The sequence below is a fragment of the Parus major genome, chromosome 7 (genome assembly GCF_001522545.3).
Source record: "Parus major isolate Abel chromosome 7, Parus_major1.1, whole genome shotgun sequence".
Lineage (NCBI taxonomy): Eukaryota > Metazoa > Chordata > Aves > Passeriformes > Paridae > Parus > Parus major.
In genome coordinates this window covers 11,077,179-11,095,377 of record NC_031776.1, presented here as the reverse complement: position 1 = coordinate 11,095,377, position 18,199 = coordinate 11,077,179, and the positions used below count along the sequence as shown (strand labels likewise).

At 39.7% G+C, this 18,199-nt stretch overlaps 1 protein-coding gene across 3 annotated transcripts in view; it reads left to right on the top strand.

Annotated features, from left to right (window-relative positions):
- Positions 1–249: 249 nt before the first annotated feature.
- Positions 250–18,199, top strand: part of ALS2 (alsin Rho guanine nucleotide exchange factor ALS2) — a 36,477-nt gene continuing 18,527 nt past the window's right edge. For 2 of the 3 annotated variants that reach the window (XM_015634583.1, XM_015634582.1), the window contains exons 1-12: positions 250–337; positions 4,527–4,616; positions 6,604–6,758; positions 7,227–8,143; positions 10,501–10,861; positions 11,705–11,873; positions 12,339–12,435; positions 12,840–12,917; positions 13,882–14,058; positions 15,667–15,838; positions 16,219–16,399; positions 18,095–18,160. In XM_015634583.1, the coding sequence (XP_015490069.1) occupies positions 4,597–4,616; positions 6,604–6,758; positions 7,227–8,143; positions 10,501–10,861; positions 11,705–11,873; positions 12,339–12,435; positions 12,840–12,917; positions 13,882–14,058; positions 15,667–15,838; positions 16,219–16,399; positions 18,095–18,160 (2,393 nt within the window). In that variant the 5' untranslated portion in view covers positions 250–337; positions 4,527–4,596. Of the gene's footprint in view, positions 338–511; positions 579–4,526; positions 4,617–6,603; positions 6,759–7,226; positions 8,144–10,500; positions 10,862–11,704; positions 11,874–12,338; positions 12,436–12,839; positions 12,918–13,881; positions 14,059–15,666; positions 15,839–16,218; positions 16,400–18,094; positions 18,161–18,199 lie in introns of those variants that run through there. The other variant, XM_033515986.1, reaches the window with a different exon arrangement.

Sequence of the window (18,199 nt, the reverse complement as noted above, 5' to 3'; positions counted from 1 at the left end):
CTCCACACCGGGCCCTGCGGAAGGTGTGGAGCAGCTCCGCTCCCCGTTAAAGCAGCAGCAGCTGCCGGGCGGGTTTGGGGAGCAGGAAGGGCCGGGCTGGCGCTGTCACCGATCCCGCACGGGCCGGCCCGGTGCTCTTTACCGGCGCCTCGAGTACCGCCTAACGCACGCCCACGTGTCGCACCCGTCTCCGCCTGTTTTGTCCCGGGCAGGGACCCGTCGGCGCTCGCGCGGCGTTGGCCCCGCCTCCTGCGCGTCCCGCGCCCCCGCGTGAGTCAGCCGGGCGGTGCGAGCGGCCGCGGGCAGCGCGCGGCTGGCGGCGGTGCAGCGGCAACAGGTGCGGGGCGCGCGGGGTCGCGCTGGGGGCTGCGCGCGGGGTCGCGCGGGAAGGGCGAGCCGCGCCTGAGGGCGGTGGCGCTTCCCGCGCCTCCCGCACCTGCGCTCCGGGACCGGAGAGCCGGGCGGCACCGGGAACACGGGACAGGCCCCGCGCCGCCCCCGGCTGCGCCTGGGGACTTGGGGAGAGGCTGAAGAATGGCTCTGACGGACCCTGGTTGCCCAGCTCTAACCGCGCTGTGGTGGGTTGGTACAGCAGAGATACCGGCGTGTATTTCCGTAGGGTCTGAAAGGTCTCCTCCCTCTTGGTGGAAAGAGACCCCCGAGCTGTAATTGACATCTCCTTCCACTTGCGTTTATGAGTCCTGTCCCTTTGCGTGACTTGCTTGCTCAGGGATAAATGCAGTTCAGCTTTTGGGGCGTATCGAGTGATGGTACTCCTGTGGCTGCAGTATCCTGTACAGGTGACACAGTGTGCTGTCACTGTCACAGACCTCCTCTTCCAGGACGAAAATACTTTGGTGAGGCACTGGGGAGCAACCCGAGTGGTCGTAGATGACCTGTAGTTAATCACTGCTATTGCAGGGCAGCAGCTTATGTAAACTAGCTGTACTTAACTACTTTGAGTTTCTGCAGAGTGAACTGTCTTCCGAAGCGGAAGCACATGAGAACGTGCTAAATTGAGGTGTAATTTCAAAAGAAAAAGAGGCAGAACGACATTCAGATTTTTTTGAGTCCTTTATGAGTGGTAAATTTAAAATTTTTAATTGCATACTGTAGCAGATAATTTTCAGCTGTGTTGATTTTTTTTTTCCCCGACTTTTTACTGCTGTATTTTGCTACCATCCTGCATTTGCTGGAACTGGCATTAAAAGCTTTCATCCAAAAAAAGTGCCCTCATCCAAAGGGGTCAGTATTGTCTTCAGTAGCCAGTTGTGTTGTTTTGTTCTGAGCAGATCTTACTCACACAATGTTAAAAGCAGTGGTTAGTGCTGACCAAAATACAAGGGCTTCTTTAACTGGGCACACATTCTATGTAAGCCACAGTTGCCAGCAGTAAATGATATTGACAATTCTGTTTTGAATGAGAAAGCCTGGAGACCACGTCTTCTGAACCTGAGAAGGTAATTCTGTATAACAAACATGCAGTCTTGGTCCTGCAAGTTATTGCTAAATGTGATGCAACAAATTTATTGAAAATGTGTTTAGAAATACATAAGTAAACATGTATGAAAGCTGTAGAAATATTTGCAGAGTTTATTGACATAGCAGGTAATTAAGTGCATGAGGGTCATGGGAGTTCTAGTATTTCTCAAAGTCAGGGCCATACTAGCTGTTCTGTTCAGGATGTAAGGTTCAGGATGTAAGGTTACCTTCATACCTGTGGTGCTCGCTTAAAAATGGTCAGCGAAGAGCACAGCCCATGATAATGAGAGTAGTGTTTGCTCCACGTCATTCCCAACCATGGCAGTTGTTACGCTGTGGTAGTGTTTGATTTCTGGAGAATTAGTCTTTAACTTTGTAAGTGGGGAGTATGACATCAGTGTCATGCCAGTGACCATCTGTCTGTAGCACAAATCCATTTCATAATTGGCACTCCTTGCTGCTTTCCACTTGCAGCGTTGAAAGAAAAATGTAGACGGTAAAAGTATGGGCAAAGAAGTGAAGGTGGTGGTGTCACACTGAGCTTCCATGCAGGAGTGTTGTTTTGTGCCTGGATGTTCACCTCCATGAATCTAAATCTAATAACAATTTAGGTAATCTCAGTGGAAAGGAAATAATGTAGCTGTAATATGAGAATAAGCGAGGAAAATGACACGTTTCTGTTGGGACGAAGAAACTTTCTATTACAATTACTTTACTTAGTTTGTAGCCGTGGCAAAGCACCTTGTAGTTTGCATTAGCTGTGAAATGGGAATAATGTTGTGCTGGCCTAGGAGTGAATGAAAACTTGAACTGAACTTGAAAGTGATTTCAAAATGTCTTAAAGATGTCTCATCTGTGGAAAGAAAACAGTTTGACTCTTGTTTTCTCTTATATGAGTAAATGCTTGGTAATGCAGCCCTAAGTGTGAGCTTCTGTAAATTAAATAAAATCTATCACTGCCGTCATATCATGCTCATAGTTCCTAGTTCACCACTGTTGCAGCTTTCTCACTTAATAATTATGTAAATAGTTTTTCAATTTGGCCTTGAAAGGGAGATCTTGCAAAACAGCTGATCAATTGCCTCTCTTTAACTTTGTTCTGTTACAATTAGAAGGTTTTATGACAATTACAATACATTTTTTTGCAGTTGAGGCTCATGAAAATGAAAACAATTATTTGAGTACTTAAAAAAAGTCCATAAGTTCCAGAAGTCAAGAATTTTAAGCCTCAGTTCCTTAACCTCAAATAACTATATGCAGTGTAAATTATATATTTGTTGATACTTCAGTTACTCTATCAAAGTGTTCATCTCTTTGATTCAGTCTGATTTGATCCACTAAGTCTTTTTATTTGAAGCTAGAGTCCTTCACAAAGAAAAGGTGCCATCATTTTCAAGAGAATGAATTGTAGGGTTAGGTGGTTTTGAGCAGGCTAAAGAAAGCCCTAAATGTACCTGCTCTGAGCAAGAACACATCAGGAAGTAATGGTTCCAAAAATGTGCTTTCATTTTCCTTTGATGTTTCATCAACACCTCTGCTGCTGAAGCATTGCATGACAGTTCCCTTATGTTTGTGAGACTTCCTTTGTTAATATTTTAAAATTAACTTTTATAATTGTAAGTGGTTTTTTCTTTTGTAGTTGAGGAAGGAGAGGCTGTCTTGAAAGCAGTAGCTTTCTGGTGACAAGTGTGTCTTTGTGTTCCTAGAAAGTATGCTCCTTTTTTTGGGTTTTTTAGAGCAAAGTGCATATGACTTAGCACAATACCATGTTATCAAATCTTTGTCTTTTTGAGGTCTCTTCTTTGCCAAGTCCAAATCACTCTTTTTAGGGTCATGTATCTGAAAGATTGGAGTTGTTTCTGTGCTGTCTTGCTTCTATATGTGAAGGTCTCCTTGGTAATTCATTATTCAGAGCACTCCAGTGAAAGTGTTGGAGGTTTTGTTAGTTATTTTAATTATTTATCAACTTGATGATTACTGTTTCCAAGTGTGCATTGAAACTTCTGTATGAGAGTTAGAGATCTGAATATATTTTATCTCTTGTATTCATGACTGGCCATATTTATTTCTGTTTTCTGTATGCAAAAGCTTCAGACTGCTTATTCTGGGTCTTAAGACCTATACTAACTAATTTGTTTTCTGATTTTTGTTATAGTGGATATCAGACATCAACTATAATAAAGCAACAGCTTTAAAGCATTTATATGTGAAACTTTGAATAAATGTGATTATACACATGCATTAATGTAACTAAAATTTGTAATGCTTCATATAGTGAGGTTGTAAATCAAGAGAAATCACAGCTCTCTTAATACTAAAAAAAAAGCCAAACAGATCTTAAGAAACAAAGCTTAATTATATCTTTGTTTCATTCCAGTAAAAGTAATACAGAGGTATCTTCATGAGGATGGAAAGGTGTGAGGGTGAACTTGCAAAATTCAAAATCTGAGAGTATGGAATTGTAGCTAGAGCAGCCACTTCCCCTTGCCTTCCATAGTTATCTTTTATCTCCATAGGCACTCTGCTGACAGTTTGCATGAAGGAATGTTTTGAACTCTGCTTTCTGCATTTCTGCCCAGGCAGAATTGCACCTTCTAATGGTAATGTGTGCTTTGCTTCAGGAATGCAGTTACAAATTCAGTTCCTCATCATTTTCTGCTCATGCAAATCTGTTCACCTTAAATTTAGCTGAGTATTGAATTCTGTCTTATGACTGAAAATGAATCAATTTGGTGTTTCCTGAGTGGCATAATGAGAATTGTATAGAGAGATTGATGTAAATTTCTGCCTTTGAACGAGGTTTTGTTCATTCTGTCCTTACAATAGACCCATTGTGAGCTGAGTAGTTAGGACAAGTCTGCCTGTTTAGCTTCTGTCTGCCAACTCAGTGTGAGTGAACTAAATATAAATACTTGAACCATCCTAGCAGTGTGGGAATGTTTATTTATTGAATGCAGGAGCTAAAATTTTGAGGGTTTTTTGTGTTTTGTTGTTGTTATTGATTTATGTTATTTGTAATTAAGTAGCTGGTTTTTGTTTTTCAGTTTGTGAAAATTATATTGTTCCTTTTGAAAGAGGAGCAATTTGGTGGTGATGGAGTGCTGCCACTGACAGATGGACTCACAGGAAAGAAGGTGAGAATGAGCAGCTAGGTGAAACCACAGAGGCTCCCTGAAATAGGTCAGCTCATGATCATCCTGGAAAATTAAGTGATATCAGCATACCCTTTATGTAACTTGTCTTTAATTTACGCTAAAGGGAAGATTATTAACTTAGCTTCAGCTTCAGTTGTGTCTGGAACACTAAAGTTGCTACAACAGCAACTTCTATTTTAAGATGATCCTTGTAATTTCTGGACCTATAGCCACAGGCTACAAGCTTGAAAGTAACATTCCCAAGTGAACAGTAAATCCTGTCTGCACCTGTGAATTTTGATTGTGGATCTGTAGTCCTACACTAGACTTTTCTTGCACTGAGGTACTTGATAGAGGTCAGATGTTTTTGTCACAAATCCTGTTATGTTTATGTCCAAATCTGTTTTACACTGTTTTCTGAAGACCTGTAAAATGGATAAAAGTGCAAATATCAGGTGTGGAACTGATCTGATGTACAGTATGTTGGTGAAAACTCTCAGTATTATCATTTTGTATTCCATGGAGTGCTTTGCCTGTCTGTGTAAAATCTGTATTTTTATCTTAGGTGAAATATCCTTATACTGATATTAAAATTTTAAGCCTTTTTTTTTTTTTTTTTTCCTTCTTTGTGTATATATTCCTTGATTGGTTCCTTTTAAATTTACTTCTATTCTAAACCCAAGTCCCATCTATTTGAAATGCAAGGTGGACTCTGCATTTTAAATTTGTGTTTGCTTTACGGAATAAAATATTTACTTGAATTTTAGAGAGTTCTAGGCTGTTATCTTTTAAAATGTTTTTCTTTTTTTTTTTTTCTTTCTGTTTTGTAGAAAAAATAAAGATATTTGGGATGGGCACAGGAGCTAAGAGAGATAATTTGATTTCTTAGCTATTCATAATCTGAATATTTGAGAGGCAGATTGTATAAAGATGTTCATCCTGTGCACTGCAGTTACCAAAATAAGTAGTTTAACAAATCCAGTCTGCAGGAACAGGGCTACTTGAGTTTGCCTGCAGTGTGGTGTATCAGAATAGCTTTTTTTTTTGGTTTGATACAGGTTCAGAGTACATTTGATTTCTTTTGCCTTTTCTTCTAGGCAAAGACTGTAATTCTATCAAAGCTTTTCTTATATTTTTTAATATATTTTCTTAATATATTTAATTTCACAAGTTCATGTCAAGCTGCAAGAACCGAGTTATGCTGGGAATGAATGAATGACATGGCTGTTGTCAAATAAGAAGCTAAACCTATTTTTTTCTTTCTGAGTAAATAATAGTCTAGTCTATGTAAAGTTCTAAGGAAATTTAAGTATGACTCTTAATTTAAGCCTAGTCTTAATTTAAGCCAGTCTATATTGACACTTAACATAACTTTCTGTGTTTAAATCAAGGGATTCCACAAACTGTTAAAACTGTGGGCTTGTCAAAATTCTGAGGAATTTCTTTGTGCTGAGTTGGAGAAGTTGCTGACTGAGCATTCAAACCACAGTGTGCTGAAACCTTAAACCAGTTTTGGATAGTTCCAGTCACTCCTGCAAACCCTGATACTTGCACTCACTATTTCAGAATATTCTTTTTTCATGGTTCAGTTGATTTGAATAACTGGCTCATTTGAATCTGAGACTCTCATTAAGAATTTACAAAAAAGGGAAAAAAACCCCCAAAGAATCAAAACCTCATTTTTATCTCTAGAGGTAGAAATGACAGTGTATAAAGGATAAGCTCTTACAGGTGTAATATTTTAAACACTATTAACGGGAGCAATTGGTACACGGTAAAGTACAAGTGGGAAAGAAGCTTGTGGTTTCAAGCAGAGGATGTTTTTTCATTTGAATAGCATATACTTTAAATCTGATAATAGTAATTTAAATATGTTGGCTTGAAAATAGAAGTCATGTCTGAACTGCTAAGCCTTTCCTACATAGGCATTACTGAACCACAGAAAATTTCATCCTGATTGTGTTCCAATTTGATCCAATCCTTGTAGCTCAGGAGAGGCAGAAGGAGCCAAAGAAAGAGGCCTGGTCTATGTTTGGAAGGCTGGTTCCTGCTCTGTAACTCCAGAAAGGCTTCCCGGTCTCAGTGGAAAGACAGTGTTACAGGCAGCCCTTGGAATCCATCATGGGTTGCTTCTAACAGAAGGTAATAACCACCTTGGTTGTAATGATCTGGGGCAGTAACAATCTTCAGTTATTGTCAAGTTTTTTCTTTTAGGAGTGATACTGGATCTGTGTGTGGAAAGATGAGGGCTGTACTTTGTGCTCTTCATACACATTTGTATGTCCTTAGTATCTTCTTAAATTTGAAAGGACCGACAAATAACGTTTAAATCACTTGACTTAATAGAATTTTTAGCAGAAAAGCATTATATATTTTAACAGTACATGCATGCACAGGGTAACATTCATGTGAGGTATAGAACTTAACAGCAGCAATCGCAGAGAGCCACCAGCAGCCTTCTTATATCAATAGCTGTGGTTTTGCGGAGCCTGGAGTAAGCTAGGAATTCATATCTGCTTGTTTGAAGCAATTTATTGTATTTTTGTATTGGTTTAACAATTGCTTTTACACTCATACTAGGATTTGTTTTTCTTTTTTCCCCCTTCTCAGGTGGAGAGGTCTACAGTTTTGGAAAGCTGCCCTGGAGATCAGGACCTGAGGAATGTGTTAACAGTCCTATCTTAGAAAATACTTTGCTTGGACATCGTATTATTACGGTGGCAGCCGGCAGCTTCCATAATGGAGCGGTGACGGAGAGTGGTGTGGTGTACATGTGGGGGGACAATTCTGCTGGCCAGTGCGCAGTTGCTAATCAGCCGTGCGTGCCAGAGCCCCAGCTCGTCAGTATTTGTGATTGTGAAACCAGCCCTCTGTTATCAGTACGGATTTTGCAGCTGGCATGTGGAGAGGAGCACACACTGGCGCTGTCGCTGAGCAGAGAGATATGGGCCTGGGGGAGTGGCTGCCAGCTCGGTCTCATAACAACAACTTTCCCAGTGACAAAGCCACAGAAGGTAGAGCACCTGGCAGGACGTGTGGTGCTCCAGATTGCCTGTGGAGCCTACCACAGCCTGGCTCTGGTACAATGTCTCCCTGTGCAGGAAATGAAGCCTATCCCAGAAAGATGCAATCACTGCAGTCAGCCTCTCATTACCATGATGGACAAGGAAGATCATGTAATCATTTCAGATAGTCACTGCTGCCCGCTGGGTGTAGCACTGTCTGATAACCAGCCAGAAAACCACGTTTTCTGTCCATCATCAGACACCCCTGAGGGCAAAAGTTTAACGGCTGGCCAGAGTGAAGACTGTCAGAAACCACTTGTGGAACAACATAGGCTTGTTGGTTTAGAATCTGATGGACCAAGTGGCCTTTCCAGCAGCGATGGACGGGAAGATAGTGGAATTTCTAGTTTGGGAAATACTCTGTTCTCGGACAAAAAAGAAGTGAAAGAGTACTTAATTGGTTTGTCAGATAACTCATTAAATGAGAGCCTCAATAAAAGCATTTGTACAGAGCCTGAACAGGTTGGTACCTAATGACTAGCTCATAATTTGCTATAGCTTCTCTTGCATATTTGACAATGTTACTCTTTTTACAAATGAAGAGCTTACTTTAATATACCTATGGTGTTTTTATAGTTTCCAAGCGTTTGTTTTCACTGATGATTCTCAACTTTTAAGTATAAGATTTTTTTGTCCTCCATTGTTGTTCAATTGTGACCCTTCATTGTGGGCAGCCTTGACAGTGCTTTAGTCCCTCCTTGTCACAGTCTGCGGTACCAGAACCACGTAAGCCAATTTCCATGCTCTGTTTCTTGATGCATGGGTTTTCATCTGTGTGGGGCTTCACAGTACAAGATTCAGTGAATCTTACTGGTACTCATCTGATTTACCTTTAAGGTAAAGGTTTAATTTCTGTACCTGAAAAAAATCCATCACAATCCATCTCCATCTAATTTCTCAATCAGTTAAAAATTCTGGATTGCAAATTGCTAAAAGGTTTGACCAAAAGGTTTCTAATGTTAATAATGTAGGGGTGGCATAAACTCATAAAAAGGAATGAGTGATGTGTAAGTACTATGTGGTGTGGAAAATGATTCAGCAACACTGTTTTGATGCTACAGCTGAACAGTCAAGTACTAATCTCTCAGTAAGCATCATAAAATGCGTGACCTGATGGTTCAAAAGCTGTTTGTGACTCCCTGTTTTGTAGTTTTTAGAGGGGGGGGGGGAAGAAAAGAAAATGTAATTAGGGGCAAAGGCAAGAAAATAGAACCCAAAAGTTTAGACTAGACAGAAAATGAATCCAGAATCTTGCAGCTTAGTCTGGTAGTCCTTACCTAACTACTGTCCTGCTGCTCTGTGGCTTAATTTGCAAAACTGACGATGGAATTCTGGAAATTTTTTTGTCATTTAAAGGATTGTACAGACATAAATGTATTTGATTTTTTAATAGCTGCAGTAATACATTCTGAATCCACAGTGGTTCTGGGAAAAAATTTCACAACATGGGAAAAAGAGTTGATTTTTGTTACTGCCTCTGATGGCAACAAAACCCCTGTAGTTTCAAAATTTGTCCAGTAAATTGATAGTTCAGCCAGTTATGCTTTCTTACTCTGAGGAAAACTTTAGAGAAGTGAATTGTGTTGTGTAAATACATTTGCTTTTTCTTTTGCTTATTGCTATTATAAAGGCATTCTAGCAGCTGTGGGCTCCTCAGACTCTTGCAAGAATTCCAGCATTGGGAAATGCATGAAACTACGTGTTTCAGTCTCCTTTCCTCAGTTCCTTGTTCCTGTAATATTTCCAGAGCACTGTTTTCCTTGGGCAGCTTCAGGAATCAAGACTGGAATTGATTCACTGAATCTTCTGCAATTGACATACATGTGAAGAGCAGAGATGACATCTAATGTAATGCTTCAGCATTAGCAAAACCCTTCCTTTTTCTTTGCTTTCCTACACAAATGAAGTTTTCTTTCCTGTATGGCTAGGTAGGCTTTTAGACATAGGATGAAGTAAATAGAACCAATCTCAGTCCTTTAACCTAAGGTTTAAAGAAGCTTAAAGACGTCAAAGATTGTTTTTAACTTTGGCAGCATAAAATGAGCTGTAATACTTGTAGTAATACCATTTTCCACTGCGTATTAGATGGGAAAATAGGACTTTGCTGTCTTTGTTTTAATATTCAAACTGTTTGTCAGATCATTTTGGGCATTCTTTCTTATTTGGCAGCTCAGCCGATTTCTATTATCGGTAATGGGGTGCTGGGGCTAATAATTGCCTTCAGTCAGTTTGTGTCTTGTGTGACTTGATGATTATTGACTAAGCTTTATATGGATACAACAATGGTATAAGGAGACACAGCCCAGACTGGTTCTAAGATAGGCCTTGCAAAATGAATCTGTGAATTGCTATTTACTTTTTACCATATTGGAGAGAACTTGTCCCTCTGAAAATAGAGCATGCTCACTGATGCACTTTCATTGGTGGCAGAGAAGTTAGTAATAAGCTTAAAATTATGTTCCTTTTTATATGTTTGCAAAGATACTTTTTTTGTTGGTATTTTAAAACCCCAGACTTATAGTCTCGTATGGATGAGCTACAGGACAGGTGCAGCAGACAAAGCCCGGTCCATTTAGAAATGGTACTTGGTGCTACCTTAAGAAGAGTTATTCTGAGCAATAGATGTACACCTAAGCATAAAAAACATAGATAATTAACGTTATATACAGTTAAAATACATCTGTAATTTACAGTAAACTTTTATAATAAACATTATATGGTGTTCAGTCCAGCCCGTGGTTTGAATAGTGAATGTGTATCATCATCCTACTGATCTGTGCTGTCAGCTCTGATAGTTTCCAATTTCCCTTTGGTTTTAGCCATCTCAAGAGGAACAACTTGCTGCTTGTATCCCTGGCCCTCCAGGTAGCAGCACATCCACCCTGAACAGCCTGGTGGCCTCATGTGCCTCAGCAGTTGGGGTGAGAGTCGCTGCCACCTACGAGGCTGGAGCCTTGTCCCTGAAGAAAGTCATGAACTTCTATGGCACAGCTTCGAGTGAGGCAGGATCTCAGTCAGGCAGCAGGTCCCCGGGGCCCGAAGCTCTGAAGGACAGTCGAGAAGAGCAGGTCAGACTGGAATCCATGCAGGGAAAGAAGAGTTCCAGTTTAGTAGATATTAGAGAAGAGGAATCTGAAGGAGGGAGTCGAAGGCTTTCTCTGCCTGGCTTGTTGTCACAAGGTAAACAAGCATGTTGGGGAAAAAACACTGGAAAACATATAATAATGTGGAGATTTATAAGTGAAAAAAACCCCATATATTTATTAAACACAAATCTAATGATCTCTCAAAGGTGTGTATGAATTCTAAACGGTATCTTAGGACTTGAAAGCAGTGGAGAGAGTGAAGACTAGCAGATACTGCATGTTAAGAAAACCAAAAACATTTGGTTTACAAATGGTCTTTATTGTAAAATGAAGGTAAAGTGAGTACATTGGAGGAGTCATATTGCCAAATGATGCTAAGGTATCGTTCATGTTTGTTTTGTAGCAGATAACAATCTGTGTGGTCGGTAATCTGCACTGCACTGAGCTGGTTTTGAGCCAGGGACTTATAAATATTCCAGTTCCCACTGCTGAACTTCAAAGTTAATGACCTTCTTCCCTCACAGTGCTGTTAATTGCTCTGTTTAGTTCTATACTGGTCTTAGATTTGAGGGGGGTTTTAGGAAGTATTAAAGTTTTCTGTTCACTGCAAGGATGAATTTTCTTTCAAAACACTTTAATGTATAGGTTGTTTTGGTGCATTTGCTTCATTATAACTGTATGGTTCTCATATGTCTGCTATCCTTTAGCAGCTGGTAAAAACTACTTGACATCTATCTGGTTTTATCACCTATGTTACTTTTTCCTATCCATGACCTATTGTCTTACCTGTCAACCCTTGTTCTCAGGCTGGAATTAAGACTGCTTTAAGAAATTTTGATCACTGGCTATTAAGTAGTGCTGTTACTGTGTAACACAATCTGAGTGATACATTTACCAAAATGATTGGAAATTTTTCTAATTCTTGGCCTCTGCTCAGTTTCCCCAAGGCTCTTACGGAAGGTTGGACGGGCAAAAATGAGGACTGTGGCTCTGACTCCAACCTACAGTGGTGAAGCTGATGCTCTTTTGCCCTCTCTAAGAACAGAGGTGTGGAGCTGGGGAAAGGGCAAGGAAGGACAGCTAGGGCATGGTGATGTTCTGCCAAGGTGAGATTTCTTTGAGAAATGGTTTTTTTATTCACTTGATTGCTAGAAAATTTTGAGTAATGAACTGTCTCAGCTTCTCAAATTTAAACATCTGCTATGCATTGTGTTATTGTTCTTTTAGATGTTGTGACCTAAGTTTCTCCAAGTAACATGTTTTATGCTCTCTTGGTACTGAGCATCAATCAATTATGACTTTTCCCTTTGTAATCAGTAACAGTATTGGTGATATTTTGATTTTGTCCAAATTGGGGTGAGGTCTGTCATCAACTTTTGCCCTTCCTAACCACTTTGACTAAGCTGGTTTATTGCCAGAAGGTTCCATAGATCTTTGTTTCTACTAATTTGTTTTGGGGAAGAAAATAAAACATTGAGTGTTTTTGCATTAACAGTACCTCTGATAATATTTTTTCTTTTTTCCACCTTCCCCCGCTCTTCCTTCACCTTATGGGTTCTGGGGATTGACAGGCTTCAGCCACTGTGTGTGAAAAGCCTTGATGGTAAGGAAGTGATTCACCTCTCTGCTGGTGGCCATCATTCCTTAGCACTCACTGCCAAATCCCAGGTACAAGTGATTGTTACCATTTATTGTTTATCTCTGAAATAATTATCATGTTTGGTCTTTTCTAGTTTTTAGTTTCTTTTGCTTCTAAATTTTTGTTCCCATTTGCAGGAGGCAGCATGGAAGTAGTGTGGAATCTAAATTCTATTTCTGCCCAAGTTCTGCATGTACCATCAACATTATGTTTAAAGATTGCTGTGACTTGATTTGGTGCATTCTGTTTCTGAATGTGAGAAGACAATCTTAGAATGTAGGAGGGCAGTGAAAATTAAGGAAATGCTTCTCAGTACACGAATCCTGCAGCCTTGAGTTGTGTTTTTGCACACTTGATGTGTTGTACTATTGCAGCTCAGTATGTTTCTGTGTATATAAATCTGCATTCTGACGTTCAGCACTGCTTCTTGCAGGTGTATTCCTGGGGCAGTAATATCTCTGGCCAGCTTGGTCACTTGAACACCCCAACAACCGTCCCTCGTCTTGCAAAGGTACTTTGTTTTCTGTGTTTTAGTTTGTTTAGTTTAGGGTATCTTCTTGTACAAGTGAGTGCAGAGTAATTTCTGAGAATGACCTGTTCATGGATCTATGTGATATTTAATAATAGAGCCCTTGATTTTCTTTGGCTTATGCTGTGAAATTATCTTTAGATGAGCTTGTGAAAATCTACCCAAGAAATCATTTACACAGACTTCCACTGGCTTTTGACCATAGTGAAGTTCTAGGACTGAGAAATGTGACTGGTTGTATCTTCTTATCAGATTTCACTTTTACCTTCTGTTTGGTTTCTCTGATATTGATGTTGCAGTGTTGAAACTTGTAAATACTACAGAACACTATTTTTATTCTAAACAGTTGTTTCTAGCGTTTTTAGCTTGGCTGGACCACAGCCACATTTGTTGGTTGTTTCTGTATTTCCAGAGCTTTGCAGAGGTTTGGCAGTGAGTTTTCTCTTTGTTTTGAACTTTTCACCACATGGAGTGAATAGCAAAATAACAATTTTTGGGTTAGACCACAACATTTCCCATGTTTTCTGGTGCTCATCTTAATGGAAAACTAGCTGCACAATTTTCCTGCTTAGGCCTTACGCAAATTAATGTACGGAAGATTAACTGTCTCCCAAGTTTATATAGGTTTCCCAGTTAAGTGTAGAGGGGAGAACAGTGCTCCAACTTTAATCAAGCTTGCTTGATGCCCATTTAAAAATGAAACTGATTTGTAACTGAAAGGCAAACAAATCAGCCTTTTCAGAAAGAAAACTGGAAAGAGTTTTCAGGATATGTGCAAGGAGTTTATTGGTTATGAGACACTGGAATTGGAAAACGGGCCAGTTATTGCAGTAGTTTATCTTGGCAGGTGCATTATGTGCGTGTGTAACTAGAAGAGTTATGTACTCTTCTCTCCTTCCAGCTTTGGGTGATGTTTTTTAATGTCTTCCTTCCTCCTGAATTTTAGGTGTGCGGTGATGGTATTTGGACTACAGCAGCAGGACTAGATTATTCTCTCTTCTTAGCAGACGAGAAAGACTTCCAACCTGGATTATATTACTGTGGCCAGGAGACATCAACAGAAAGCAATTTGAATGAAAATAGCTGTACTAAGAGTCCAGTTTTGTTAGTAGCTTGTAGTAAGGTGAGTGTTACTTCCTTTAAGTCAGAACAGATCACACTGGTGCTCTTAGGAAGCAGCACAGTGCCGGTGGCTGGATGAGCTTTAAGGGTGTTAAGGCACATGGTTGGTTCCTAGTAGTCAAATGAGAAGCTCATTGGCTGGAGGGCAGAGAGTAGGCTGAATTAGTATTGTTCTCTTCCCTGCCTGTTTGAGGGACAAGGAGTTTCTAGCTTAATCCATTTCCTTCTGTCTGTGCATGCTGCAGAAATGCACTCTCTTATTGTGCTCTGTTTCACCAGTCTTTGTGTTCAGTCTTCACTGCTAATGGACTTCACTTTCTTGTCTCTCAACTGTCTGAGGCCACTGGCTGCCCTATTTTGTCACTCCATTCCAGTGTTCTGCCTCTTTGTGACTGGGCAGAGAAGGTTCCTGTGAGTTCTGCACCATCTCCTTCCCTACCCCTTCCTTTCACATGAATACAAAGGGGGATCTGAGCAAAAATGTGCATTTGATGTTAATGGGAGACAGGAGGTGCCCCTACACAATTTTTTTCATGAAGCTGAATCTTATACATGCCTTAAGGTTGGCATGAGGTAGGAGTGTGAAATCTGACTGCACATCCTCTTCCAAGTTGTTTGTGTATAATTTCAGACCAACATGAGTTTAAGGTAACAAAAAGGAAATTTTGAGGGTAGAGAGTGTCTCTGCCTTAGGTCCTCTGGGTATCACTGCTATTTCCCTAAAGTGAGCAGAGTAGCAGTCTGGGAAGTGTTTTGGGGAGGGACAGAGATTTAGATTTAGACACTGGCTCTGTGTCTGTGCATGCAGACACACACACCTGTGTTCCTTCTGTAAGATTGTTGCTAGCCATTCCCTTCTCTTCAAGGGTGGCTGGTAGGCTCTTGCATATGAGAACTGGTTGCCTGTTGAACAACTTTGGCTCAGTGTTTCAAAGGAATCCTCTATTTAGCAATCAAGGAAATAAAAGTAGAGCTCAAAATGAATTACTCTATGGCATTGCATGTGAACCAAAATTAGTGAGGAGCCACAGTGCATCAGTGGCACTTGTGCTGACCTTAGAGAATAATTTTGCTTTGAACTAATGTGGAAAGCAAGTACTACTGTTAGTAATACTGAGTATCTATAAACTGGACTCTTACCAATAAGTTGACATATTCCAGGTCTAGAAAGGACCTGTCTGGAGCACAGTCATAGTTCTAATAACGGCTTGTTCTTCTGTCTTCATATTTAATAGGAGAAATGTATGATGCTATTTGATAACATTCTTGATGTAAGCATATTGCAGTTCTAAAGTGACTGAACTTGAGGTCATTATGTCTCAAACATGGAATGGTTGTATGAGCTACCTTAAAAGGTGGTCTGTTTATTGTCTTTTGGCAGTGTCAGAGTCACAAAAATGAACAACAGTGGCTATAAGTGTATCTTCAACTTTTGTCATCCTTGTGTTAAGCCAGTATTGAATGGGTTGTTTGTCACTGAAGGTCATTAATGCTTACCATTCACTTAGTGCTCTTCAAAATATGCTTCATTTGCGTTACTCTGTTTTTAAATTGGGGTGTAAAAAGAAAAACATTAAAGCTGCTGTTTTTTCTCTTTTTCATCTTTCAGATAGGGTACATAAGCAATGTGATAGCTGGTGGTGACAACTGTCTGGCTTTAGTAGACAAGAACCTAATGGGATATATTGCCAGTTTGCATGAGTTGGCTGCTACTGAGAGAAGGTTTTATTTCAAACTGAGCGAGATCAAATCTCAGGTTCTTAGACCTCTTTTAGGTTTAGGTAAGACCTTTTAATGTTTTCCTTGATACTGTTTCCCCTACATTCCACAACAAATTTGTTATGCAAAATTTAATAATATATTTTTGAGATAAAATTAAGGTCTTGCTTTCTCCCCTGTTTGGATGAAGAGGTGAAAGACAGCTGGATTTTGAGAGCATGCATTCTTTTAATATTTGCACTTTCCTGATGGTTTCATCTGAAATACCTTCATTATTTGAGCTGTATTTAGTATAAAACTGTTGAATTTCTGATTCTGGATAATACAGCCATGAGGTGAAAGTGCTGATAAAACATCTCAACACCACCATGTTGAAATTCTCTCTGTTAATGTGTGCTGCTCTTTCATAAGGTAAGCTAAATTTCTTTCTGCTCTGTTACAGATAATTTAGGCAATGCAAATACAATCCAGTTGTTGCAGGAAATGGCAAGCAGGTTCAGCAAGCTGTGCTATCTCATTGGTCAACATGGAGCTTCTTTAAGTAGCTTTCTTCATGGAGTAAAAGAAGCCAGGAGCTTGGCCATCCTGAAGCATTCCAGTCTCTTTTTGGATAGTTACACTGAGCAAGTATCCAATTCCCTCTCATCTTGAGTCTCTGCAGGCTTAATCTACTGACTGCAACAAGCCCTGAGTTAAGGGAAAGTAGGTCATAAGGAAAGCTATGTAACTGTTGTGTTGTTGTGATGTAGAAACATATGGAGAGTTTTACACAAATGGATTCATTTTGTAGTGAGATGTATTTCCAAGTCTTCACCAGTGGAGCACATGAACAGCATCACCTTCCTTTGTGTAAAACTCTGGGTACAGACTCTTCCTTGGTTGCTGCCTGTAAGCCTAAATATTCATCACTTATTGAGGATCTCAGTAGTATAATGTGATAGACTTTCCATTAGGCTGCTAATTAAAGCTACCTTTGGGAGTTTATTGAGGTTACAAAATGCTATTTCAGTAGTCATTAGATAAGGATTGTCTTCCAGAAGAAAATTCTTCATACCTGCTGAACAGCTGCCATTACACCTGTCACTCAGAAGCTGGAACTGCTTTAATACTCAGAATCTAAGTCTGCATTTTCCTGGTTATTGTTTTTATCGGTTTAATGCTTTTGGGAGAGATCTATGCAGTCAACCTGTTTTCTGTCTTTCCCATTGGTAACTTCTAGTTTCTGGACAATTTTATTTAAAGGTGACAGAAGTCTCATCATACTTAATACCTACAGGTTTTTCTGATAAATAATGGCTTAAAAGAAAGTCTAAAAGTGTTGTATCTGAATGTAGCCTTGGTTACCAGATATCTGAAAGTATCTAAGAAAACAAAATTTTGAGATTATCAGCTTTAGTTATGCAGTAGTTGTCAACTTCATTATGCAGTAGTAGTTTGAAGGGACAACTAGTTGCACTTTCTTTGAACACAAGGCACAACTGATAACATTTTTGCCAGGACAGTGATGAACTTTTGCTGTACCACTCTCTAAGAAGTTTCCATCTCTGTTTATCATATAGATCGTTCATAGTTCTACATATGTATTTTCTCATGTTCTTACTTAGCCTTCAGCTTGAAATTTTCTTGTAACCTGATTTTTAAAATTGGTGCTCATTACTCAGAATAGAAGGTTTTAATTTCTTCTTCCCCAAAGACTGAAGTATCTAATCTCTATTCTCATACTGCATGTCTTCTGCTCGCTCCCTATTGCTTATATGTTTTTATGTGTATGACATCAAAACCTCAGAGTTACACTATGAGCATCTTTCAAAGATCAGTCAGGCAACACAAGTATAATCTGTTAAATGGGCTGAGCAGAGACCTCTTTCCTTGGAGAAAGGTGGTTTTGTTTGTTGATTCTTTGTTTTTTTATGATGATGGGGAGAAGCCATAGATGGAATGTTGAGTAGCAGGAAAAGAGAAAAATCCTCTCTTGAAATTGCCATCTTGACTATAATTAGAAGCTAGCAGTACTAAATGGTTGAAACAGGTGTTTGAACAGGTGGTATGTCCCCAAATCTGAGAGAAACAAAAATAAAATTAAAGTAAGCCCTCTGCATTGTTCTAATGGCAGAGAAATGTGTAGTGATGCATGTTCACTGCTCTTGTGGAAGGTGAATGCCAGGTGTTCAATAACACTGAGTGTTGCTCAAGTGCTACATAATTTCTGTAGTAAAAGATATTACAGACCTCATTATAAACGCTTAGACATTGCAACAGTTGCTACTTTCTGAGACGTTTTCATTTTGTAACTGAAGATTTTTTTTCCCCTTTATTAGGTATTGTACTTCAGTAACAAACTTCCTTGTAATGGGAGGATTTACAGTCCTTGCAAAGCCAGCAATGTAAGCAAACCTTCACCATTTTTTGGGTATCTTTATCAA